Source organism: Pithys albifrons, chromosome 7 (assembly GCF_047495875.1).
Source record: "Pithys albifrons albifrons isolate INPA30051 chromosome 7, PitAlb_v1, whole genome shotgun sequence".
In the NCBI taxonomy this organism is placed as follows: domain Eukaryota; kingdom Metazoa; phylum Chordata; class Aves; order Passeriformes; family Thamnophilidae; genus Pithys; species Pithys albifrons.
In genome coordinates, this window is record NC_092464.1 from 28,002,573 (window position 1) to 28,029,062 (window position 26,490).

The 26,490-nt window shown below is 37.0% G+C and overlaps 1 protein-coding gene across 1 annotated transcript in view; it reads right to left on the bottom strand.

The window, feature by feature from the left end:
* THSD7A (thrombospondin type 1 domain containing 7A) overlaps positions 1-26,490 on the bottom strand; it is a 268,432-nt gene that overhangs the window by 102,524 nt on the left and 139,418 nt on the right. The window contains exons 5-8 of the mRNA XM_071560812.1: positions 18,434-19,265; positions 3,736-3,984; positions 1,987-2,168; positions 162-230 (exon numbers count right to left, since the gene is read on the bottom strand). Of these exons, the coding sequence (XP_071416913.1) occupies positions 162-230; positions 1,987-2,168; positions 3,736-3,984; positions 18,434-19,265 (1,332 nt within the window). The remainder of the gene's footprint in view (positions 1-161; positions 231-1,986; positions 2,169-3,735; positions 3,985-18,433; positions 19,266-26,490) is intronic.

Here is a 26,490-nt window from a genome sequence, read left to right on the forward strand (position 1 = left end):
AACTGATCTGAAATTTCCTGAGGATGCACAAATCCATTTAACTATTTCAGAGCTACATAAACAATTACATACATATAGCCAACAAGGTCTCTCAAAAGGGATATTGCCTCCGTTGCATGCTTTTAATCAAAAGGCCAGGTCAGAGCCCTTAATTTACCTACCTGTTATTTCAAAAGTGATTGATAGCAGAGGTGCAGCACTAGCCTTCGACTTGCTCTGTGACTGACTTTCTGAAATAACAGGGAAACGCCACCATGAGTTGAGTATATGAGAACGGAGGTCTTTAGCAGCCTTACCGAGACAGCATTGCCTACAATTGACCGCAAACTACACTGAAATGAAGGCGTTTCCCCACAGCTAAATCTGATGGGTGTGTTACCTGCCTTTTTCCCATCCTCAAATTACTTTTAGTTTTCTTTTTTAGTATGTTTCTATGAGTGGAGAGGGAAGATGAGCAGAGCAGCAACTCTTCTGAAAATCTGTCCCCTAATATGAAAACAGCCCAGAGCTCCCTTTTAAACTAAGACCCACTTCACCCCCAGTTTGAGCTCTTGAAAAACTGTTCTCATGTTTATGCATCCAAAGACTAGTTACATTTTAATCAGCTTTCCTGGGCCTGCAGAGATTACCTCCTGATGGGCTCTGCGTATTCCTGTCACAGTCTGATAAGGGTAGATTTCACACACGCCTAAACCGGAGAGACTTCACAGCCTACTAAAATCCTAATCATCATTCTGAACAGTAAGCTGCCGCTGGTGTTATTGTTACTTCTCCTTAGCTGGGAGGTTTTCCTCGTTCACACTATTGCAGGGGCATCTAAACTTTGTTCCACAGAAGCGATTTACTAAAAAGCCCTTGGGCAGAAGCTGATTTGCATTAAATAAAGAGGCTTGAAAGCTTCTTCTTTTATAAATACAGATGTGGGGCCCGCGGAGCTCACAATGCTGAGCAGCTCTCTCCTACTGATCCAAGCAGCCACGCTGAAATGGATGTCGGCGTTAACATTTCCCACAAACTTGGGGAAGTTTGAGATTACCTTTCAACCACAGCAGAAACCTCACTAGCCTGAAGTTTGGCCATCCCTTGTCTAAATGTTGTATTACACAGGGTTTGTACAATGATGTTGCTTTTGCTGAAGTATGTAGCTGCATTTATTTATTTGCTTACTACTAATAATGTGTGTTTGTATGAAACAAGTATAGAAGAGGATAAAATTTAATTAAAAAGCTAAATGCATGTAGCTTAATTCACTGATTTCTAAATCTATAGTGCTGCATTAGTATGCAGAAGTAGACGTAACATAAACTACTCAAATGTTGTTCTTAAGTACGTAATTTACCAAAGGAGTTAGAGATTTTGTTTCTGAAGTTATTCTCTCCTTTCTTAAGAAGCTGTACAAGCTTGTAACAGTGACAAGGAATAATCTCATCTCTCTTTCAGTCAGGGAAATAAACCTATGAAATTATATTGGTTTGAAGTTCTAAAAGCTACTTAAGAACTTGAAAAAATCAAGAAAAGCAGGAAAAGAATCAATTCCCTGAAAATGAAATATAATTATATTTTTACATTTTTCTATATTGAGCTTACATGCCAGAACTGACATATTCCAACTGCACATCAAACAGCACAAGTTCATCACCCAGCTGAAGGACACACAAGGCATTTACAGCAGACGAAGGAACCAAATCTAGGATTTCTGACCCACCTTCTCATGCCCTTTCTTACTGAAAGACATTGTTTACATAAGGTGGCATTTTTCAGTAGATATTACAAAATCGTAATTTGTACCTTGGAACCTATATTTGTAGCACAGAGAATGACATCCCTGCTACATCAATTAAGCATTTTCATCTAAATTAAAAAATAGCAATAACCGACAAAGTAGAGAAGGCACTAATGACAGAAGACAATTGCTGTCAAAGAGCTACGAAATACTAACATCCTCTGATTTCACACTAAATTCAAATGCAATTGAATCAAATTTACCTTCTTTATCCTTGAGGGCATTTAGGTAGGAGAGGAGATTTTCATTAGCTTGCACACAGTACATTTCCCTGGTTTGAATGCCACCTCCACACAGCGCGGTCTGATTTCCTCGCCTCTTGTCCTGCTGGCTAAGGAGAGGATCAACGCGGCATTCTGTCCACTCTGTGGTCCGCCAGCCATACCTGCATCAAATTTGGTTAATTGGGTCTTTAGAAATCATGAAGCCATTTTACACAGCATTGATTTATACAAGTTGAAACACCTTAGTAGCTTTATTAATTTCCTGAAAGGCCAGAGCACCACAATTTCTTGCACATAGAGATGTGTTGATTCTCATATTTTATGTGGGTGGAAACTTTTTTCTGTTAATTTCTTTAATCATTACTCTTTAGGAATACCTTTTCTGTTCAATTCCTGAAACATACTACATACATAAATATTTTATTTGAAGAAAGAAAAACTTGATATAAAGAAACATATATGGTCATGTTCCGATTAGGTAACTTGAAAGATTTTGACTGTCAGCATTTGTTTAGAACTAGGCAATGTATATGAACTAAAGAGAAAATATCAAAGAGATGTGAATGCTGAAAAATGTAAGAGCCAGAAAAGAGGAGGATACCCCACAACAGCTCAACCCCCCAAAAATAACCCAAAAGCCTATTTTTCATGTTTGATAGGAGACATAAAAGTTTGTCCCAGATATCAAGGTGAAAGTATAATTGCATTTTTTTTATTATTATTACTACAGAAAAACCGTTCAGCAAGTTCCTTTCTCACAGTTATGAGGAAGATTGTTCTGCAGTACTGAAGCATCCCAGCTGGCTACTGATGAATGAGTAACAAGGAGCTGGGAGCTGACAGTTTTCTAATCACTGAATGCACAGGAAAGCAGATCTCTGATTGACAGTTAAAACCCCAACAGGGATTATGAACTGCAAGAAATGCCATAGAATTCTTTACCAAACAAGTACTTTAAGGCAAAATCAACCAAAGTGCTTCCTAATGTAGCTGGAGATAGGGAAAGATGACATTTCAACTCTTAAATGAAAAATATGTACTACAATCAAGATGCTTAACATCAAATGACATTTCTCCAAGCCCTATTCTCAGTTTGATGAAGAAAAAGCACAGTTAGGACTTTAATATTAATCTTGATTAGTTGACAAGGATTACAGCAATCTTATGAATTGTAAAGTGCTTGCTGTCTTTTCTCCTAAACTATTTACTGTCACTGTTAAACTCTCCCACTTTCCATTTGGGGCCCAGTAATGTCTTTGTTGTGCTGGCTACAAGTCTCACTAGAACAGTCTGTTTGCTAACCAGATGTTTATCATCTCTTTTCTGTGTTCAATATTTTGTCTGCAAACAGACAAGTATTTCAGAAAACAATGATTATGGTAGAAATACAGGGAAAATAACACTGACAGATCATTACAATTGACTTATTTTCATCTTATCTGAGCCTGTATATGCACAAATATTGTCTTTTAAAAACTGAAACAAATTAAAAACAAAGAACTTGTTATTTTTCCTGTATTTGGAGGAGAAACTGGTTACACTCTAATAGGAGCTATTAGCAGGCTTCAGGCTCTCAAGAACACTGAATAAATAAAGGATAAAAAAAAGGTAAAGTCATACCTATTATTTCTTTAATAATGATTTGGTTGATACTCCATCACCAGACCCTGTGGGCTTAATTGAAATTGTTCATTTTAGTATAGGGAGAACTGAAATGAACCAGCTTACGTAATGCACGGTGCTACGCCATCTCCTTGAGAAACACACTGCTCTGCTTCTTCTAATTGTGGGCATTCACTTTCACTGCCAACAGGGAGCTGTTTAATGGTCCGTGATCTTGTGCGATTCCCTTTAGGGGTTGTCATGTCAAAGCAAGTTTTGGAGCAGGGGGTCCATTCTGACCACTCTGACACCTGGCACTCCTTCGTGATCACACAGGACTGAAATGTAATGGGCAGTTTGTCCTGTTTGCAGAAGCTGTAATAAGAGAGCATTACAATTTTTAGAACACACATCCATAGACGGTCACAAACTCCTACAGAACAGTGATGTCCACTGTAACATGAAAGTCAGTAAATATTTTTAAAGCTGTTAAGTTTCAGTCCACAGGTATTTGATCCCAAAAAGTCAGGCAGAAGGGCTTTTGAATCAAACCATATACATAAGATGTAATATAGTTAAAATTATAAGTATTGCAATATCTGTGATCAAAATATTGCCATATCTGTGATCAAGCTAAAATACAAATGTTCATGCATATATAGAACTACAACAGAGGAAATAAATCAGTTTTTTACTGCTTATCTTCTATTTTTAGGTGTATTATTGTTTTTCTTGAAACAGGTAAGGGAGAATCAATAACCAAGATGACTAAAGATGTTTTTGAAGACAAAAAAGTTCTCAGTGCCATCTTCTCCTAATTTCCAGATTACGATTTGTTAAAAAAATCACAGTGTCAAATATGTTCAGTGCTTGGTCACTAATAGTTTTCTTTGTTGACACCTGGTATATTGCAACAGTGATGTCTCATGGTCTAAATAGGGAATGAGCTCTACCTTAAAATGTAGGCTTCCCTGCTGCAGTGAACCCATAGCCTCAATTTCCTGTTCCTTATGAAGCCCATAATTTCATTTCCATTCTCCATGTGATTGCTTCATTCACGTATAATATAGGTTGCCAGCAACACTTTTCCCTCTAAATTCCTCTGCATTATAAATGTTATGTTCTGACCAGAAATTAACATTTCTACTTTAAAGCTTGATTCACAACAGAAAAATGAGAAAGAGTAGCTAAACTACAGTTGACATAAACTTATCTCATAAATTATAATTACTACATAAGTGGGGTTTTTTTAAATCTTATCTGTCTTAGAATAAAAATCTGGCTTCTGAACCAGTTAAACAGGCAGGAAAAATATTTACTGGCACTGCAGATGGCACAATGAAATGCTCTGTTCAGTACCAGTCCTATAAACTGTACAATAAAGGCTCTTTTTTTTTCCTTTCAAAAGAGTACAAAATAATACAGAATAATCAATCTTTACACTTACTTGGTTGCTAAACAAAATTTTGCCCTACCTATATATCTAACACAGTTTTGAACTGCTATTTACAAAATTCTGTAATACTAGAACTAGGGATACTCAATGAGACTAAAAGGTGATGTAAAATCACAATAAATGAAAGCAGTGTTGTGCACAAAAGGCAGAGCAGTTCCACAGCCTGATAACAGGAGGTCCTGGTTGTGGAGATAGACAGTGCCAGCATGTTCAAAAGGAGGTCAATCAATTGGTGGGCTATTGGTCTACATATGGATACTAAAATGACTAAGCAGTGATATAGTAGCCACCATCCCTAATAAATTTACTTTGGATATTGGAGAAATACAAAGGAAATGGACTACAAAAGGCAGTCAGATCTTAAATGCTTGGTCTTTAAATAGTAACTACCTCTTCCGCTGCTTGAGACAATAAACTGGAGACACTGCTGGGATTGGCAGACCACCGGGGACTATTCAGTAGTATTTTTCTAGTGTTCTTATTATGTCAAAGGTGTGGTGGTGGGGAAACCCTAACACAATAGTCAACATTTATTCTGTGTAAGGACAGAAACTACACTCTCTGTTTGGGGTGAAATACACTCAATGCTTTTGAGAAAATTGTTTTTAATAATGGATTTTTTCACCTACATCTAGCCCCATTCAGCATAGGAATACAGTACTGTCAGAAACAATATATCCATTTTTACCCCTTTGACAAAACAAAGACTCATGATTCCACAAAGACACATTTTAATGATTGGAAAAAGATACATTCCTTATGGTTTCTAACATGGGCACTATTTGCAAATTCTTTTGTAGAACAGATGAAATATCCTCACCTCCCTAGTTCCTCTCCAATGTGATGCCTTTGAGAGCAGACAAAACCAACCTCTTCACTTGCACTGTCACTGGAGCCGAGTTCAATTATAGACACATATTGCCAGGGAAAATGGACAAAATTGCCACCACAAAGTAGCTTTGGTGTGAAGGGAAGGGATCAGCTAATGAAGTGTCACTGATAATGACTAATGACAGTCCATGGGGTTTGCATCTGCTTCAAAACTTATTTGGGAGAAGTGTTACATGAGAAAGGGTAATATTCATACTCAGAAGATAGATAGATAGATAGATAGATAGATAGATAGATAGATAGATAGATAGACAGACAGACAGACAGACAGACAGACAGATACTCTTTCTTCACTGAAGTTACCTTCAACTTAGATAAATTCCCTGACTTTCACCAACCCTAGAGGTATCCCTGGCTGGGACTGGCTGTGATTCCTATACATCTTCCTGCAGAGACTGTTTTCTTCTCTGAGAAGGGAAACCTTCACCACAGCATAAAAGTTTCAAGTTCACAGAATCGCAGAATTGTTAGTGTTGGAAGAAACCTCTGGAGATCATCTAGTCCAACCCCGCTGCCAAGGCAGGGTCACCTAGAGCAGATCACTCAGGTAATGTGTACAGGAAGACACACAGAAAGTGTCCAGGTTTGGAATGCCTCCAGAAAGGGAGATTCCACAACCTCCCTGCACAGTCTGTTCCAGTTCTCTGCCATCCTCAACATAATGAAATTCTTCCTCATGTTGAGGTGAAACTTTTTGGGTTTTAGTTTATGGCCATGGGTCTCATCCTGTTTCTGGGCACCACTGCAAAGAGTCTGGCACCATCCTCTTGGCACCTGCCTTTGAGATATTTATATGCTTTTATCAGATCCCCTGTCAGACTTCTCTAGACTAAACAGGCCCAGTTCCTGCAGTCTCTTCTCTTAAGAAAGATGCTCCAAATCCTTAGTAATTTTTTGTGGCCCTCCATGGGACTCTTTCCAGTAGCTGCTTGTTTTTTCTTGTATTAAGGAGCCCAGAATTGGATGCAGTATTCCAGACGTGGCCTCACTAGGGCCAATGGGAAGGATCACCTCCCTTTGACCTCCTGGCCACTTTTCCCAGTGGAACCCAGGATGTCATTGGCCTTCCTGGCTGCAAGGGCACACTGCTAGCTCATAGTCAACCTGTTATCTACCACTCCCAGGGCCTTCTCAGCAGAAATACTCTCTAGTAGGTCAGCCCCCAGCCTGTACTGGTTATTGCGGTTATTCCTACCCAGGTGCAGTACCCTGCACTCACCTTTGTCGAACCTCATTACATTTATCTCTGCCCAGTTCTCCAGCCTATCAAGGTCCTTCTGAACAGCAGCACAGCCTATAGATAAAGCTGTGCATACTGCATGCATAAAGCCAAGCACATGGTAATGCATGAGAGTAAATCTCTAAATTTATGGAGGATGAATAGAAAAAATAAATAAGTTTTAAACTAGGCAGTAGGACTCTACGTCATGAGCATACTCCATACATAACTTACCTGTACAACTAAGAGATTTTCTACTTTTGCTGATGTTTCCTCCATATTATGTTGAACTGATAACTAGAAAGGTGAGTTAATGAGAAGAGATGAACAGCAGCATCAGAATGGCTGAGAGGTTCTAACTAATAGTGCCTGCAGTCTGAAACCTGTCTTGGCAGCAGCAAAAAAAGGCAAAGATGGACAGACAACAAGTATTTCGTCCCACTCTCCCAAGATATCCTCTGGTTTTCCAAAAAACTACAGCTTACAGACTTCCTGAAGACAAGATGTATCTTAGCATTGAAGAGCCCTTTATGGAGTTTCCTCCACAAATTAGTATAACTGCTTTCTGAACCTAGATAAGATTTTGGTACATATATCATCTTAGAAACAATGCATTACACACCTTTTTTACTCATCAATAACTGTAGATAGCTATTTTTGCTTTAAAACTGCTCAGTTAACTTAGTTTTCTTGTTTCAGGCCTTGCATAACTATATTCACTTTCTCTGTGGCACTTTTGAGCTTACAGACTTCTGTATGCACTTCCCTAGACTGTCTCTGTTGGAGACACCATTTTGAAGATCGATTTTGTGCTTTTCCCAGTACAGCTGCTCTTCATGCTCAAATGTAATAGAGTATCAATGTGAGGTTTGCAATTTAAACCTAAAATTGAAAAATGAAGAATATGTCCTTTATAATAAATTCAGTTAATTCACCCAGTGCTGATATTTAACAAGAATGGCTATTTACTGATTTTGACTATAATGTAAAGTAATGGACCCCAAGTGACAAGGTTAATGCAAGTCAAATAGTCTCTTCAATAACTTTTGCCTGTGTTATTTTGCCTATTCTTTCACTGTTATCAATGTTCAGCTTTGATTTTCATTAATGAAATTTTCACAGCTATTATTCCTTACTTTCATCCACTATATGCATTCTCCTGGAATTCTGGTATATTTATATTTTCTTTAGCTGATTTTCCATTTGATTACATACAGATATTTCCCTTGTTCTAAAATGAGTAACATGGCTATGGTTCAGGAGACTGATGCTAACATAAACTTACGGTATTCACAAGAAACAAAAGCCATGAGGTAGGGCTCGACTGAAAAGGACTTAAGTTAAATTTTTCAACTTCTTAAATTGAAAACTCTGATCTTTCAATCCTGGATCACTATTTGATGTGGTAGTGGATTAAGGCCACAAGCTCTTGGGTCCTGTGGCTCTAAATTTCATTGTAGGTGAACTTACATATCTGCCCAGGCTGCTGCAGTCCTGGCACGACTGACCTACCCTCAACCCTAGTGGGAAAGCAGACACCTCCACATCAGAGTGCTCAGCAGAGATGGCATTATTAAGAGATACTCAACATGCATCTCTATTGTTAGACACCACACAAAACCTAGGAAAAAATTGGCATTCTTCCTCCTATTGACTTCCTCATAGTAAATAGCATCACAATGACTAGATACCACACGCCCTTCATGATCAGAAAGGGCTGTGGATTCAGAATCTGTTCTGTCTGCTGGAGATTTAAACCTCGGCACCTTTTGGGGGGGAACTTTATTATTCTTTTTGAAGAAGACTACCTCATTTTCAGCAAAAAATAAAAGGTCTGCTCATATTCTCCAAAGCAAAACCCCAACAACATAATACAATTTTTATTCAATCCACAAGATTGAACGAATGAATTAAAAACTTTAGATGCTTGAAGAAGACATAACCAAAACCTAGGCTAACTGCTTGGAAGAAACCTGTACCGAGTATCATATGAAGAGGTTCAGCATTTCAGCAGAAAAAGGGAGCTGCTTCCAACGGTTTCAGATGGAAGCATAATCAACATGCTAAGAAAATCCAAAATTCTTTAACAGGTTTTTATGTAGTTTTATTTAAATAGCAAGGAAGAAGAAAAAAAGACTATCAGGTACACTAAAAAAAAAAAAGCCCATAGTGGGCTCCCTCAGAGCAGAATAATTTAACCATTTCCTAGCCTTCAATATCCTGCACACCATCAGGGACCTCCTGCAACTAGCTGCAGCAGGAACCATGAGAGTCTCTCTTGAATTCTTGCTGATCTCATGAGACATTACATCACTGAATACTGCTAGCAAAATGGTCTTCAATCTTTCCCACTAGACAAGACAGGAACTATTGACGTACAAGTCCATTTGACCAAACACACCTGTCTGCAGAAAGCCTCAGAATGGTAACAAATTTCTTATACAACACCAAAAGCACACGATAGTTTAGCACTTGAAAATCAAAATTACACACACAAACACAAATACACAGAAGCAGGCTTGTAAAGGCTGCCATTATAGACTGAAGGGCAAACTAAAACTAGAGGAAAATTTTGGAAAAGAATCAGAAAGTAAATTTGTGATTGAAAATAATAGCAATTGTAAATACCACTAAAACAAACCACTAAGCTGAACCGCAAACTTGCAAAATAACCTACAGGCATGAATGAACCTTGGCCCAAATCCCAAAGAATCCTTAGAACTAAAAAGAAGTTAAAGCAGGATTTGAATACAAGCATACTTTACTTTTCCCAGTAGACAGAGTATCAGTAGTTTGCTTAAATCTCAGTAAATTGCTACAAGAAGTGTGAGACTGTAAGGAATACTTTCCAAAGACCACATCTGCTCCTCATAACTGTAACCTTACAGGGAAGGAAGGGGTAAAACCTGTACCGCACCACTTGTTAGTATCACATCCTAAAACAGCTCAGGCTTACACTGCTGAGAAATCTGACTACACATAGGCACTCCCACAGCCAAGATACTCACACCCTTAACAGAACGACCTTGCAGAAATAATCTGGTTGGGTCAGAAGGTCAAATCAACCTTTGAGATATATGTACCCATGTGTACAATTTTCTTTGGCAACTCTGAATAATCACTCTAGTGGTCAGGAGGCCTGGGGAAATACAGCCATGCACATGCTGAATATTAATCCTTTAGTTATCCAGAATTAAATCCAAATCTTAATATTAAATGTGTAAGGTCTACTCCTTACCCTGTATATGACCACTATGAAACCTTAAAAGATGCTCTGTACAGGTAAGAGGGATTTTGGAGTTAACTTAGAGTACAAGTATCAAGCAATAATAGTAAAATTAAATCTATACCACTCCCATATCAAAGACACAGCTGGATTTTGAAAGAGACTGCTAAACTACTTGGCATAAAGTAAAGAGAGGTTTTCATATCATTAAGAAAAAAAATGTTTAATTTGAAGGTACTGGACAGCAGGAATGATAGAAAAGTGATTTAAATCTGGATATTAGATAACCCCCACAAGCTAGTCTGAAGATACAAAATGTCATTTGTAGAGTCTAGTCATCCTTGAGAGATTCAATTTATGGTTTGTACATGCTTCTTTCTTTAAAGAAGTTAGCAAAAATACAGTGCCTGTCCTTTTTCCTAGTGGAAAATGACATAGTCCTGATTCATTTTCCCTACAGCTGCACTGTTTATTATTGGTCATACTGTGCATTGTTGTGAGAAACCATTAGTACCACCCTGTGTAATAGGCTGTTATAATCACACAAACAATGAGGCCACTTTTTTTCATTTACAATTCAAGTACTGTCCATCTAAGTGCTTTTTACAAGACTACTTTCCCGTGATCCTTTCACAACTTTAGCTAATTCTACCAACAAGGATGCACAGCCAAAACAATTTTGAAATAAACAAAACCACTCAGGCCTCCCACATTACAGGAGAAGATAGAGATTGCTGACAAGTACTGTGCCAAGAAAAAATGCAGTAATACAGACAAAGCAAAAACAAGTTCTACTACACCAAACAAGTGTCAACAACAGCTGCCGTAGGGCTGTCACAGATACTGTAAAGGTTTGAGACAAGAAAGCAGAAGGGTTTAGTGAGACGTGCTATCTTTCACAGTCCAGTAGCACAGAGACATGTATGTACATCTCATGCTATAGATAATTTTAAAATTGGTAGAGTAGGTTTTTTGGCAAGAGTCTACATAAATCACTTATTAAAGGTTTTGGGAGGGATTTCTCTTTGTCAGTGGGAATTTTTGTTGCATAGCATGAATAAGCATTTATTTTGACCCAAATATAATAGCTAGTTTCATGGAGTAATTGGCAAAGAAAAAATAAACACAATGTCAAACTTTGTGAATAAAAATACACAATATTGATGATATGATGTAAAGAAATATATTACTGAAAATTATATTACAAATACTAGTTGTGTTTCAGGTATTATTTTACATTTTTCCCTTTACTAATGCTTAGATTTTTTGACAGTATCATTGGGTTAATCTCAGGCTGCAACATTTGGAAGAAAGAGGTCAATATTAGGATGTGGGCTGCACATTTTATTTTCAGTAGGACCACTGAAAGTTAGGCACTGAAGTACCCAACCCTGCTGTTCTGGGGATCTGTAAGGGAAGAACTCTGACTTCCCACTCTGCAGTCCCCACTTTCAGGGACAGTATGTCCCAGGAGGATGCTCATCTCATGTACTGCTGTACCATAACTTTATAAAGCTGATCAAGGAAACAATGGCATACTCTATGTTCTGGACTATGCTTAGCAGCTACACAACAGGAAAAAAAAGACAAACCACAAAATAAATCTAAAAAACGTAATACATTCTAGTTTGTCCCTTATGGAAATATTTATTATCATATAATACCCATATAAAGAAGTCTAAAATTTACCAAAAATACTACTTGATTCATATGTATTTGGTTACTCATATTGAAGTCAATTAACATTAATATTATCTGATAAGGAAGAAAATATGCATAAAAGTACATTGCAGGCCAATCTTTCTTGAAGACCACAGTGCCTAATTCAAGTTACCACTGTGCATCTTAATCTCTTACTAGATTAAGGCTAGAAATTCAACATTGCATTCATTCATAGAATTCATTTATTCACTTACAGGATTTATGGCTACAAGGGATTATCAGAACATGTAGTTCAACCCTCATTACATTACTAGCTATTATATTTTGCTCAGAAAGATTTTTTTATTTGAATAAAAACATATTCTACACAGGCATGCAATTTTGATGCTTTGCACAGAAATATATGAATATCATACATCTTAATGACAGAACAACTGTTCACTGTATGAAAGGAGTTAAAATATGGTGTAGAAAAAGAAATTGTTCATTGCTGATGTTTCAATTATTCAGCACAGTGTGTACGTTTCCATCTTAAATCTAGATTTTGGCATGGTATGTCAAGTGTGTAGCAATACTGACAAGCTGCTGTCAAAACAGTAGCCTCGGTAAGATGATGGAGCAGGTACTTAGAATAGAAAGAAACACCCATTGAATGATATCCACAGAAAATACTGTCTCCACCAAAATCACATTAAAAAACTACAGGATGCTTCTGACTTTCAAATTCATGGAAATTCTAAAGGCACAGTGGAAAACGGTAGGAAAGAAATGTTTGCATCCTGTTTCTCTAAAAATATTTTACATTTTTATTAACCCAATGCACCTGACAATTAACACTGCCATTTTTGGTTATCAAGAGGTTTTTCTTCCAAGATTACTTTCTTCTTCCCTCTTTTCCATTTATTAACAGCATGTGCTCTAAGTGATTACAAGTTAATGAATGAAGATGACCGTATATAGCTCATTATCCAAATATGTGATATGTACAGGTGTTCTGTAAGTGAACAACTTACTGCTTCCAAACCTTTACAGGGTGGTGAGCTTGGAGGCTTCCTCTATAAAAACAGCTGTAGAACTGCCTTTCTAGTAACATAAAAGCACATGCAGACATATATGCTTTCATCAGATCTTCAATGAACAAACAAAAGTTTGCTTATGCTCCTTCATCTCTACAACCCCTCTGCTCTGCATTGCTATTCCATCACCCTCCTGCAGCCCATCTCCTTGAAGTTATTTCCACCTTAACTACTGCCACATTCATACACATCACCCTTTTTGCCTGTTGCCTCGTGGGGGCACTCAGACAAGTGGAGAGAATACCTTAAGATCTTTTTAAGCCAGGAATACATTATAGGGTCCAACAAACTGAGCTGCTGTACTGTATGTTTGAATCTTCTGTTTGTTGTCTGACAGTATGTACCTCAGCATGACTTGTCTGCTTCTCCAAATCAGTGGCAGAAATAAAGCAACAGGCTTATGCTGCTACGGGTTTTTTATCTTCCTCCTTTATACTGCCTATAATCTATAAGGAGTGGAAGTCCATGGATGGAGACATTTTCTGTGTGATTTGGAAGGTAGCATTGGGTTGAGAGGTTTCAGGACCCAGAAAGGAAAACAAAGCTACAATGCCATTCTAAAGGAGAAGATTCCTCATCTTTTTTCTCTTGCCAATACATCTTGAATATCACTTACTCATCAGTCTAAATACTTAGTTGGTCATTCTTGAATTCCTCAGTTCCTGGGTATCTGGCTTTAGACTTGTGGTCAGTAGCAAGTATAGTGATACTGCTTTCAGCAGATACCGGTCTACTTGAAGTAAGCTGGAAAATTATGCACTATATATCTTCAAACTGCATACTCCAAATCAGGAAGACAATTCAATAATTTTGACCCTCCTGTAATTTCTCATGTCTGAACTATAATATTGGAATAAATAAAAGGACAAACTCACCCAAATTTGAAATTTAGTAAAGCACTACAATAAGACTATTATAAAAACTTTCAAGAGATTTTAATCTGTTACAAGATGTGGATATAGTTTGCTAGGTATTCCATGAATGCACAGAATCAGTGAGGAGGATGAAAATAAATAATTACCTAAGAAGGACAGAAGTGAAACAAATGAAACATGAACATATGATCAAATGCATAAAAAGAATCAACCAATCTGCTAAGGAATTAATCAGCATTAATTAAGCATTTCTAAAATTTTGGATTATTTTTTCTGCCCCACCACTATGTCACACTATTGTAATTGCATAAGGTTATTTCCCAGAAAAGAAATAAAAGTTCTGCATATTAAGTGTTTTTTTCTTGAATTCTCCCTTCAGGTCATTCAGGTCATCAATAATGTTCAGCTTCACAAACAGGTCTCTACTACAGTGATGCTCCAAGAGAATAGTAACTACTTCTCCCCCCATTCAGATAGGATTGTTTTGGTCTCAGCATAAGTAAGACAAACAAGCCATATTCAAATGATGGAGAAAGTGAAAGGAAAGAGTGTAGAAATTCCTGGGAATTTTTTTTTTAATTTTATTTATAAGAGGCAGTTATATGCTTGCAGAACTGCTTTAACTACAGCCCCCTTTCCAGCCAGTTGAGCTAAGTGACTCTTAGCGGTGACAGGCTGTCCCCATGCCCATGGACCAGCTGCTTGAGGGGAACATGATGTGCTTTATCAGTGGATTTCAAAATCTTTGCTGAAGTGCAGAAACATACAGACCAAGAACTAGTTCTGTTCCATGTTCTTGCAGTTATAAATGTCTATGCTTCAGTCCTTTCAAATACTGAATTCCCAATCCAGTGGGTTCTCAGCAAAGCACCTCAATATAAATGTTGTAGGAATTAAACATTGCTTAAAAAAAAACCAAACCAACAAACCAAAACCAACCAAAACCCCTCAAAAACTATTCTTAGACTTATACAAAACTAGGCAAATGTTTTTGCAAACTCCACAAAGGTCTGCTCAGGAACATAATTATGAGGAACCACTAGAGACACAATAATAACAATTTGGCAGAGTAGAATAAAGGAAAACCAAAGTCTATACTACAATAGAAAATTACATAGGCTTAATGTGAAGCATAATCATTACAACTTGTAATAGGGCAAACAGATTTTCAGCTCAAAATGAACTTTTACATATGTTTTATGTTTCTCTACATTGACAGTTTGTTGTTTAACAGCTCTCTTTGGGTTCTCTGGCAAACTCCACTTTCACCAAAGTGGAAACATTTCAAGGGATCAGTTTTGTTCTCTACACTAACAGCAGCACTGTCCTGATCTTGTTAACTATCTGGAGCAGTCATTTTATAACCCTTTAAAATTTATTTTTTTTCCTAACATTTCTATTTCTAAAATATTTTCAGTGCACCAGAATTTCAGACTAAGGGGAACATAAGGCAAATACAGGCCATGTAACACACACATTATTGCAGAATGAGCAATACAAAATCCAATATTTCATCCTTCACGGAGACCATCTATTCTTCACTCAGCAATAAAGTGTATAAATTAAACTTTGATTTTCTTGTTTCACTTCTCTTTACCATGTCTGGTGTGCTGATGTGTCAAGAGAATTTGCCTGTTTTGAAATTTTGCTGACAGCGTTACAGAACCATTTTCTCTGGGGCACCTTTCTGAAAGTTATTCTGTTTTAAAACCCTTTTTATACTATAACAATTTTGCCACCTCTGCAAAAAGTATTACTCGCCTGAGGGTTTTTATTCTTCTTTCAGTCATGCTGCCAGGGGGCTGATTGTTTCTGATTGCTAAAGTCAAAACCCACTGAAAATGGACTATTCAAGCTGAAAAGCATTTCACATGAGAATGGCAGGTTTTTCAGTTACCTTACTTGTCTATATTATTTAGTAACACAATCACTATGTGATGCTGATGATAAAATCACTTGATTTGGCTGCATTGACACTCTGGGTAGAAAAATAATTCTATTGTTTCAGATTCTGGAATGCCAGCCATAGAATAAAGCATTTGACTGCTTAGTGAAGAGTGAAATGTAAATGATGAAAATGGATATACAGGTGATACACATATATAGGTCCCTGAAAGCTAAGTTATCTGTGCCAGAATTTCTCATGTGAGTCACTTAACCAAATATTCTTGTTTATACTATGCATCTGGAAAAAAATATTCAATATTAAACTTGACATGAAGACCACTAGAAATCCCATGTGCATTTACAACACAAAATCTTATCCATTAGACATAAAAATGCATCATTTGTATAATTTTCTTCCTTATGAAGAATTGCTCCTATATTGTATTATCTATTGTTTCACTGCCTCAGGCAAGAGGGTTTCATCCATTTCCCTGCACCAGACTGAAATGTTCATGATACACTTAGGTATCTGAACTTAAGACAGGGCAGGGACTGATCTCAGTGAATTTAAGAGTGAGTGTAAAGATGAAGAATAAAGTATGCTCTTGACTTCCAACTGTACTTTTACTTTCTTTTACCATTTATCACAGCTTCAGCTTCAGCACATGACTGTGACATTCTTTCCTTCCTTTTCTTTTTCCTCAATATTTTTTTAGCCTTTCAAAAACTGAGGGAATTTCAAAAAGAGCAGCTGGCTGCTATCTGATAGCAACTGATGTTTAATAAATTTCTCCCTGTATTTAAAGAGTAATGATGCTAGTCTAGGCACAGTGTGGGCTGCATGATGTGAGGCTGGAAAAGGAAGGAGTAAAGGCAAACTGTTCCTGTACCGTACTGACAGTGCTGTTGGCAGCAGCCAACACCTGTCTGAGCACACCGGTTCTGAGATTTTTTTTTTGTACATACTTTTATCCAAGTCTGGATCAAAATCACAAGGAAATGAAGAAAACCAGAACTAGAAGAGACTGTAAAAAAACAATATATCAGCCCCTCTTCACTAACCAAGAGCTGCTGCAGGTATGTCATCACTGACTAGCCTGTTCTTAGAAACCTCTGAAGATGGAGGTGCCACATATGCTCCAGAGAATTTTTCCAGAGCCTCACTATTCCCAGAATTGAGAAGCCTAGCCTCATTCAGCACTGCTAGGGTTAGTCCATTGTTGCTTTTCCAATACGTCTATAATATATAGAGAGAACAGCTTGTTCCATTCTTCCTTGTGATGGAAGACACTTCATAGACACTTCACATCTTCACTCATATGTCCCTGCTTCCAACTAAACAATATGAACCTTTCAGTTCTTTCCTTAAGCCAGACATCTCTCATCTTTTTCCTGTTTTACTGCTAGATCCTCTCTTGAAAGGAATATACTTGAAAAATGTTTTCTACACTTGAAAAAACTCTAATATATGGGTTTGATAGAAAAGGTTGAAACAATTACAAGTTCTGTGACAGAATATTTAGGTGACACAACAAAAACTCTAAAGTGAAATATTCTGAAAGTTCATAAATGCTAACATAGAAGAATGTGTGTCAGCCCCATTCAGCAAGATATTTTAGTCATTTCACAGCTGAAGTAAAATAATCAGGCATGTAATTAGGGGTCAAGAAAAAGAAAGAATCACATCAAAGATTGAAAAAAGATTCTTGAGTTGGACAAAAACATTCTGGAGGATAGGAAAGAAATACATGAGCTAGAAAGAGAAAGCCAGATAAAAGAAACAAATTGACTACAATAGGGTTTCAGAAATGCATTGAGATGCCTGTGGAAATGATTATCAAAACATCCATGACTGTCACAACTCTTGAAAAAGAAACAAACAAAAAATAAATAAATATGAGGAGAGGGGTAACACCAAACCAAACAAAAGTAGATAGCCAGCCTAAAGGTGCAGATGAGAAAGAAACAGAGGAGGTATGTGGAAGAAACTAAGAGGTTTCATAGTCTATTTTGCCTTAGGAATCAAGCTCCTACATTTCAAAACAGAAGTTACTGGAATGAGTAGATACTACCTTCTTGTGCAGTTTCTTTCTCTCTTGCTTTCTACTTTTACTGTAAGTCTGACCCTGCCCAGTTTCCTGTAAGTCTTTGTGCCCAGAGCCTTAAAAGCAGTATCATCAGCTCTTCCAAACATGCATGACTTGATAGAGAGCAAACGCCCACCTGAACACACAGAAACAGAGCAAACATTTGAGAAATATCTTCAGGCTTTTTGGGGAAATCTATTTCGACAAACAGAGGCTAGGGAGCTAACATAGTTTAATAGTGCACATCAATGTGATGCTTAGTATGATCTTCAACAGTTTGCATGTTTCATGTCACAGAAAAAAATTGAGCTTGATGATGGCTGTTGAATTGGAAATTGTATGAGCCCTGTTTTGAGATTCAGACTTGTGCAGAAGAACCCAGTTATGCACGTTTTACTTTAAACAGATAAAAATTAAGATATGTAAATTTATAAATAGTGGTTACCTCAGAGCAGCAGTTTTCCCATTTCTGTGAGTACACGTGACCTGCCTTGTTTGGTACCCAATTTGTATGTCCCAGTATTTGTTCTCCTGTCTATTCTGCCTGTTACGATTCCTCTTCTTCTTAATTAACTCACGAGCCTCAGGATCCCGAACTGCCTTTTCTCTGTCCTTTTCCTTGTCTTTGTTCTTCCCTCGTTTCCTTGCTTGCCTTATTTGTCTTGAATGGGGCACCGAGCATGCACTCCAGGGTCCCACATTTAGACTATACAGGCTTTCTTCAACAGCACATGGACTAGACTGACAGATCTGAAATTCGGTGAGGTTAGGACAAGCAGACCCACCAAACTGCGGTGGAGCCACAACGTGCCGAGTTCGATGCTGAAGCCCACTGCCACAGGTCTTCGAGCATTCTGACCAGGGGGAGAATTCGGCCACGATGCAATCCTGCCGGCATGGGATGAGGCATGCCTGCTCCTGCCGGGGCTTTGGCTCAAAGTACTCACAGATGACATCCTCGGCTGGAACCCCGTTGGACTTCTGGATACAGGTGATGTCCCTTGTCTGGATCCCTTCCTCCCCTCTGAGGCACTCCAGGGGCTTCTCGTGGCTGCGGGACAGGACAGGCCGACACTGGTTCCAGCTGCCGATCTGCCAGTCGTACAGCTCCTTGTGCCAGTCACAGACCCGAAAACAGCTCTGCTGGTTGTCCGGCCGCTCTGGTTGCTTGCAGTTCGTGGGCAAAGTGGTCCAGCCTTCCACATGGGCACACCACACCGCTCGTGTCTGGATGCCTCCTGGACCGCATTCATCTCCCATGCATCTCCCCCAGGGACCTGAAAAACAAGAAAAGATGCTAACAGTGCACACTTGATTTACTTTTCTGTTATAGTGCAAAAGCAAGCTCTGTATCTGTAAGAATTTAATTCTTGGAGAAACTCAAGCTTGGAAAACACAAGTATGGGATTACTTTTCATCTCCTGTTTTTAATACAGACATATTTCACTTTTTATCCCAGACAAACTAATTAATTATTCTCTAGAAAATACACAGGAATTAATCACATTAGAGGACTAAGAACTGAGCAACCACAAAGTCATCACTTAGTTTTGACTACCAAGACAGGAGCCAAAACTTTCCTCGCCAAGGCATGAATCCAATCTCTGTCGTCCGCTTGAATATCCTTTCCTGGACTGTTCTATTTTTGCTTCGCATTTCTCCTGCACTACACTTTATACTTAGATGTCAATTAATATCATGTTCCCTTCTTTCTATATTTTATACAAAAGTTAGAACAACACCAGTATACATTTTGAAAATGAGTGGTAACTCCAAGTAGGCCACTTCTCATCTTTCCTTTATTATAACTAAAATAAATATTAAAAGCCACTTAAAAATATTTTTTCCACACAATCTGTGATATTATTATAGAACAGATTGAATTCTTGAAGACAGAGATGTATCAGCTGGTAACTCTCCAAAGAACAGAAATTATTGAATGAGAGACTCATAGAATACGAGGTTGGGAGGGACCTCAAGGATCATTTGGCCCAACCTTACTTGGGAAAAGCACAGTTTAGACAAGATGGATCAGCATCCTGGACCTTAAAAGTGTTCAGTGTTCAGGAATCCATCACTTCACCAGGGAGATTATTCCAATTGCTGATTATTCTCCTTGTGAGTTTCCTCTTGCGTCCAATCAAAATATCTCCCAAAGTAAGCTATATCCAGAAGCAACTTGTAGCCATTGCTTTTTTTATTCTCCAAAGTCTATGGTAAATACCCAACAGGCAACACATCCTTATAATAAACATCAAAAAAAATCAATAAAAATCTATATCCTTGAAAGCTGATGTAGTTGTTTTTTCCATTATTAAAACTGTAATATTCATCCAGTTCAATGTAAAAAATCCACAAATCAAAGGTTAAACCCACTATATTTTTCATGTTTGCTAAGACTTTCTGTCATAGACACTGTGCGTTGACTTAATACATAAGAGCAACAGAACAAACAGTTCAGAAAACCCGCTGTAATAATTTATCAAAGAAAATCTGTCTATCTGCAGACACTTAATCACATAGAAGACATTTTCTGTGTTACATGAAGAAACTGAGACCAGGCCACAGAAACCCCATTCATCTAACTGGCCCCAGTAACAAGACTATTTGTGTGAGTAAACTTGGGTTGAGTCTTTGCTATTTCCAAAGCAGGTTAACAGCATAATTTTAGTCCTGCACAAGAGCAAGTGAAATGAACTATGACACATAAAAATTATTTACAACATGTTCTTATTGAATGACTGGAAGTCATATGAAGCCACATCATATTACTAAATCCTATGAGATTTAAAACTTTTATTCACTTCAATACAATTTTCATCTGCTCATCCAACATTACCTTCAATACTAGTTTGGGAATGGGCTGATGAAAGGCTATATACACTTAGCCTCTGCTTTTCATTGTCTCTTTTTTAAGCAGACACTGTGGCTGAACAGTTTATTTGTAGTTCTATAACCCTAAGAATGTACACTAAATAGCAATTCCAGTGGCAGATTCAGCCCCTGAAAACTTCCCCTATTTTTTGGAAAGTAAGTTTGAATTATGGTTTCCAAGATTCAGCTAGCTATCCAGAAAAACCAAAGTATATTAGATACAGCTACATTTCAGTAAGATTGTTCTACTTTACCTCTAACCAGCCCTCTATAAAATACATAATCATTGTATTTAATTTAGATGTATTTACACAGAGTAAAGAGATAATTTCCTCAGAACACCACTTTGAACACTTCCCAATTTTTAAAGAATAAAAGTTGCAGAAAATCTTCAACCAGAGCAGAGATACAAAAAAAACAACATTATTGAAATAAAGCTAAATTGTTCATCTTGCAAACTGCAAATTTCTCTTTTACCAGGTCACTATACCTCATGTATCATTATGTGTGTTCAATGAAGAAATTCCTCTTTTAAAAGGTCAAGTCTTTACTTCAGCTGAAAATTTTGCTCATTTGGGACTCTATAAATTTCCAGTCATCAATAATCAAAAAAATCACATTGTACCTAAAAACTGTGCTTGTCATCAAAGTATCTTCAATCCAGCTCTAGGACACGTTTATACTAATGCAAATGTTGAAAATATCCGCCTTGATGCAATAAATACCGCTTTTGACAACTTAAATATGAACAAAAATCTGCATGTGACTGTGACAACTAGGCAAAAATAAGGTCTGTCATTAGATTAAAAGTATGTTGCTTTTAGAACTGAATACAAAATAATCATGAGGTGCACAGATAAGCTTACGTAGTAAATACTGTTATTTGGCTTGTGCTGTCAAATAGCAAGCCATTTTATGAAAGCATTACCAGGGAGTACCAAGAAACCACATTTACATGGACAAACTACTAATCAGCAATTCTGTGTTCATATGCATGTTGACACAGAGCTATTAGTGACGTATCTGACCTTCTCACTTACCTACATTGGGTTGATTTTTTTAAGTTTAAATACAAAAGAACCCATTTAGAGAACAAGACTGCAAGTACACCAAAAGCCTAAATTTTCACTATACTGCACACTTCTTTATATGACTATGACAAGGCTTAAAAGTGAACCACAGCTTTGGGGTAGGGATCTGTTTAGGCTTTTTCCTTAGTGAGCTTTCTCAAAAAAACTAAAGTGCTTCCACACTTGACCAAAGCAGATTTCATTTGCACAGAGAGTTAAAACCTGTGGAGAGGGGAGGAGTTAGAGAAAAAAGCTGAAAGCAGGGAAAAACAAACAACAAAATAATTATATATATTCTTCTCTGCTCTTTAAGCTTCTGTGCCTCTACCATACAGTGACTTTAAATGGCAGCCAACTGTCCTATGCTCTCTGGCCTCCAGAAATCCCTCTAGCCCTGCAATCTGGCCACCTGCTCCCTGACGTACCCTCTACTCACTTAAATGTTTTCTCTTTTCTGTGTCATCTCCATCTTTGTAAATGGCTCCATGAACTATTTTTTCAAAAAATGTCACATTAAGAACACATAAGCAAAAAAAAAAAAAGAAAAAAGAATAAGAATTTTTCTGTATATCTATGTGATAAAATCAGGGGTGAATGTTTTCTTTTCTTTAATACATGCTTTAATGTGTGCAGGAATGAAAAAACTGTAACTGGTACCATTCTTCACAACTAGCTACAAGTCTCTTTGGGGTTTTGGAAGATAGAGGAAAAATAAAAAAATAAAGGTGAAAAGTCCCAACGCTAACACTTCCATGCTCAGTGCTCCTTTAAAATAAGAATTTCAAATTAACTTCCAATGAATTAATTTCAAAATATCTACTTAGTAATTTAAACAGCTTAATTAACTCATTTGTCTCATTTGGGGTAGAGAGGAGGAATTGCCATTTTGTTTCTTTCCTTAGTTTTTAAAGAATAAAATAATGTAGTATTTCTAGATATATGAACAGGAAGTTGATTTGACCAAAATTAATTTGAAAATACCAATTTTTTTTATTTTGAAACCAATTTCTGGCATCTACATTAACTAATATTTCTGTAATATTTTAGCTGCACACTTTGAAATCTTCAGCTAAGTTATCCACATTTCCTTGTAGGATTTCAAGTCACTGTTTTTGACCTCAAGCAGTTGCTGAGGAATGTGGTTGCCATACATTCTTTATATGGACATTACAAACAGAGAGATGCTTCTCCCCAATTTTCTTTACAGCTACCCACCTCTCTCTCCCATTTATCAAGAGTCTACAGTAATTCACTTCTAATTTAAATGGCCCCAAACACATTGGAAGCATCAAGGCACGACATGGTTTTCATTTGAAAATAATCACAGAAGTAAAATAAATGTCTCTGAATTGAGAAAAGGGGCTTTGTGATATAAAAAACCAAACCAAACTAAAAAAAAACTAAACCAAACCAAAACCACCAAGAAATTAATCTCCAAATATTCCTAATCCACTGTCAATTTTTTTCTCACTGTCAGAGATAGAAGAGAAAGTACCCAGCTCACCCTCACAATATCTCTTTGCCTGCTAGTCAAGACATTACTGAAGATAAATTATGAAAAAATAGTGAAAGCAAAGGCTTTGAATGGTCCTCAGAAATATGAGAAAGTTACCTAGAGACCACATGCAACATACTCTATATATTATATAATCATTATGGTATTTGTAAATGTGAAATTTTGGGTTAAAATCAGTTTCATAGAAGTTAATGTAGCAGAGATATACAACTCAAAATGAAAGAGATCAACAGAACACAATGTATAAGTCTCACCCACCACCACTACTTGAAGGCTGCAGGACATGGAGGGTGGCTGCTCTTTCACAAATCCTCAGCTGATGTTAAATACTAGTAACAAGAAGAATGTATTTAGGAAAGCTGTCAAACCTAATCAAGGCCTCATATGATATTTTAATTTGCTCTTTTTGAATATTCTTTAGGTTCTCTCTTTCCCATTGAAGCAGTCTTCACACAGCCACTCTACTCTCCCTGCTGTGTGCTGATCCAGTTACGCCTTGCCAATGGGATCTATGTGTGCTGAAACCACTTCACACTTTGAAAAAAAGGCTGGTGCTGTGAATGTAAAGTAGTTTCTCTTTGGATTTTGTTTTAAAGATACTTAGATGAACGAATCATAGTTTTCCTGTATTGAGCTAAACTTGTTTAATGAAAATACTATGGTTTATCCACCCTTTAACTAATCAGCATAATACAAGTGGCAATTGCAGAAATAAATAGGAAGCTTACTTCTCTTTGTTGTTGGGAGTTGGCACTGACATCTTAGGGAGTTTAAAATGTCATTTGTAATTCTTTGTCTTCTAAAGAGATTACTGTAAAATACAATATTAAGATTCCCTCTAAACTTCTGGAGTATTAACATCTTTTTTTTTAGGGAGAAGGAACATAAGTGAATTATCCATTACCACAAGTTTATTCTGAAATTTCAGGCACTGATAACAATAGAGTTAAAAAAATGAAGACTAAACCCCCACTAAAGCACTGACATTTTTGCAGCTAACTAAGAACAAAGTAAGCTATCATAGGATTTAGTATTGTATATTTTAATATTGTTTCAGGTATTAAAATCATCACTGCTTGACAAAGAAAGAACTTACTTTGAACTTTGATCCAGGGCAAATAAGGTTATCGAAAATCCCTTAAGCTTTTCTTCTCATACAAATAACAAAGAAAGACAAAACAATCCAAGTATCCCTAAACACAAAGCTCCAAACATATCTTAAAGCATTGAGCAAGACATTACTCCCCTTTTTAACAAATGAGGGTTGCACCACTGATTTCAGCTGAACTTTGCTGTACTTTCCATGAGAACTGGTTTTGACCCATTTTGTGTTATTGGTTTGGAGCCTGTAAGTAGCATTAACAGTTTAATGCCAGAGAGACTCAGACTGCACAAGACAATGAGCAGCTTAGTTTTCAGTATTTTGAAAGGATTCTATTTAAAGAGATATTGAGAGACTGATTAGCAGAAATCTAGTTTTTCTAAGTTCAGAAACAAGCTAACCTACTCAATATTGCAGACCTCAAATTTCTTTGTAACATGAAAAGGTTGTGATGAGGGCCAAGGAGTTTAACTGGACGATAACAGGGCTGAGAGTCAGAGGGACATGAGTATTACAAGACACAGTTCAAGCCTAAGCAGTAAATCTTGAGAGAGGTCAAAAAGACACAGATCAAGAAGTATTTGAAGAACCTGGGAGACTAGAGTGAATGCAAACTGCAGCACTTAATAGCAGAGCTGGTCGAGGAGCTGTATGACAGCAGGTCATCCAGAATACAATAGCCTCAGAGCTGTTGACAGAATCACTTGCAGATCTGCTGGGCAAAATTAAAATATGATAAGAATGTCTTTAACTTAGTACAGTATATTAACTATATGTTCTTAACACAATTACAGTAACAAAGGAAAAACTGCTGCTGCAACAAAATATTTTTATCACAGGCAGTATGAAACAGGGAACTGAGTCTCACAGACACATAGCCTGTAAAAAGTAATACAGCAAAATGCTGTAATTCTACATAAAGTATTAATATCTTTTTTTTTTTAATACAGAGTCTGATATGCTGTCAACACAACAAGCTGGCCACATTTGGATAGACAGATTCTGTAATTTATACTATTGAGAGTGCCAAGAAAGTAAAGACAAAACCTTTATTTTTGCATCTTTCCCACCCGTGGCAGGACTCCTTAGGTGTTGTATGACTTGCTGCCTGCTCTGTTTGCCAGCAAATTCTTCCCTCCAGGAGCGCTATGAATCACCTTGACTGTCATTTCTATTAAATGTTTTTGTCTCTCTTGGCTCCTCTTTCAGAGGTTGAAAAGAACATGCAATGCAGTGTCTACATCAAAGAAAATGGATTCAGGATATGGAAAAGAGACAAAAAAGGGAAAAGATTCTCAACATAATAAAACATAGGCCTACAAATGATTTGACTCTTAGATAAATTTTTTTGTTTCCTAATAGTATAAGGGAGAGTGTAAGCCACGGTGCAGTTCAAAGAATTTCATGATCTAAAGAATGAGTTGTTGAAATTTCTCAAATTAACAATGAAATGTAAAAAAAAAACAGTAATGTAAATTAATCTCATTTATAAATTGCACATTCTTCCCCAGCTTTCCAGAGCATAATTTCAAATGATGGGATAAAGGCAAACCAAAATACAGAAAAATCAGCCATTTAGTTATCTTTCTAGGTGTGCATTTAATTATTAAGGCATTTAATAAAACATGGGCCCTTTAATTTTTTCCCTGTTAACATCCATTGGAAAAATACAGTCACACATGCTCCTGATACTATTCATTGTATGGTAATTAACATTATGGATCTGCTTTCAAACTTCTCTTAAAATCATGAAAGTAATACACATGAAATAAACCTAAGAGTAATCATACCAGTTTAAATTCTGACATCAACATCACAAAACCCAGAACATTTATTCAGTGTTTTCCTAACAGTATTGTTATACTAGAACTTCACAACTACTGGAACCAGATATTATTTATTTTCTTCCAGTAAGGAGGAAAATAAATTTTGTATATTAG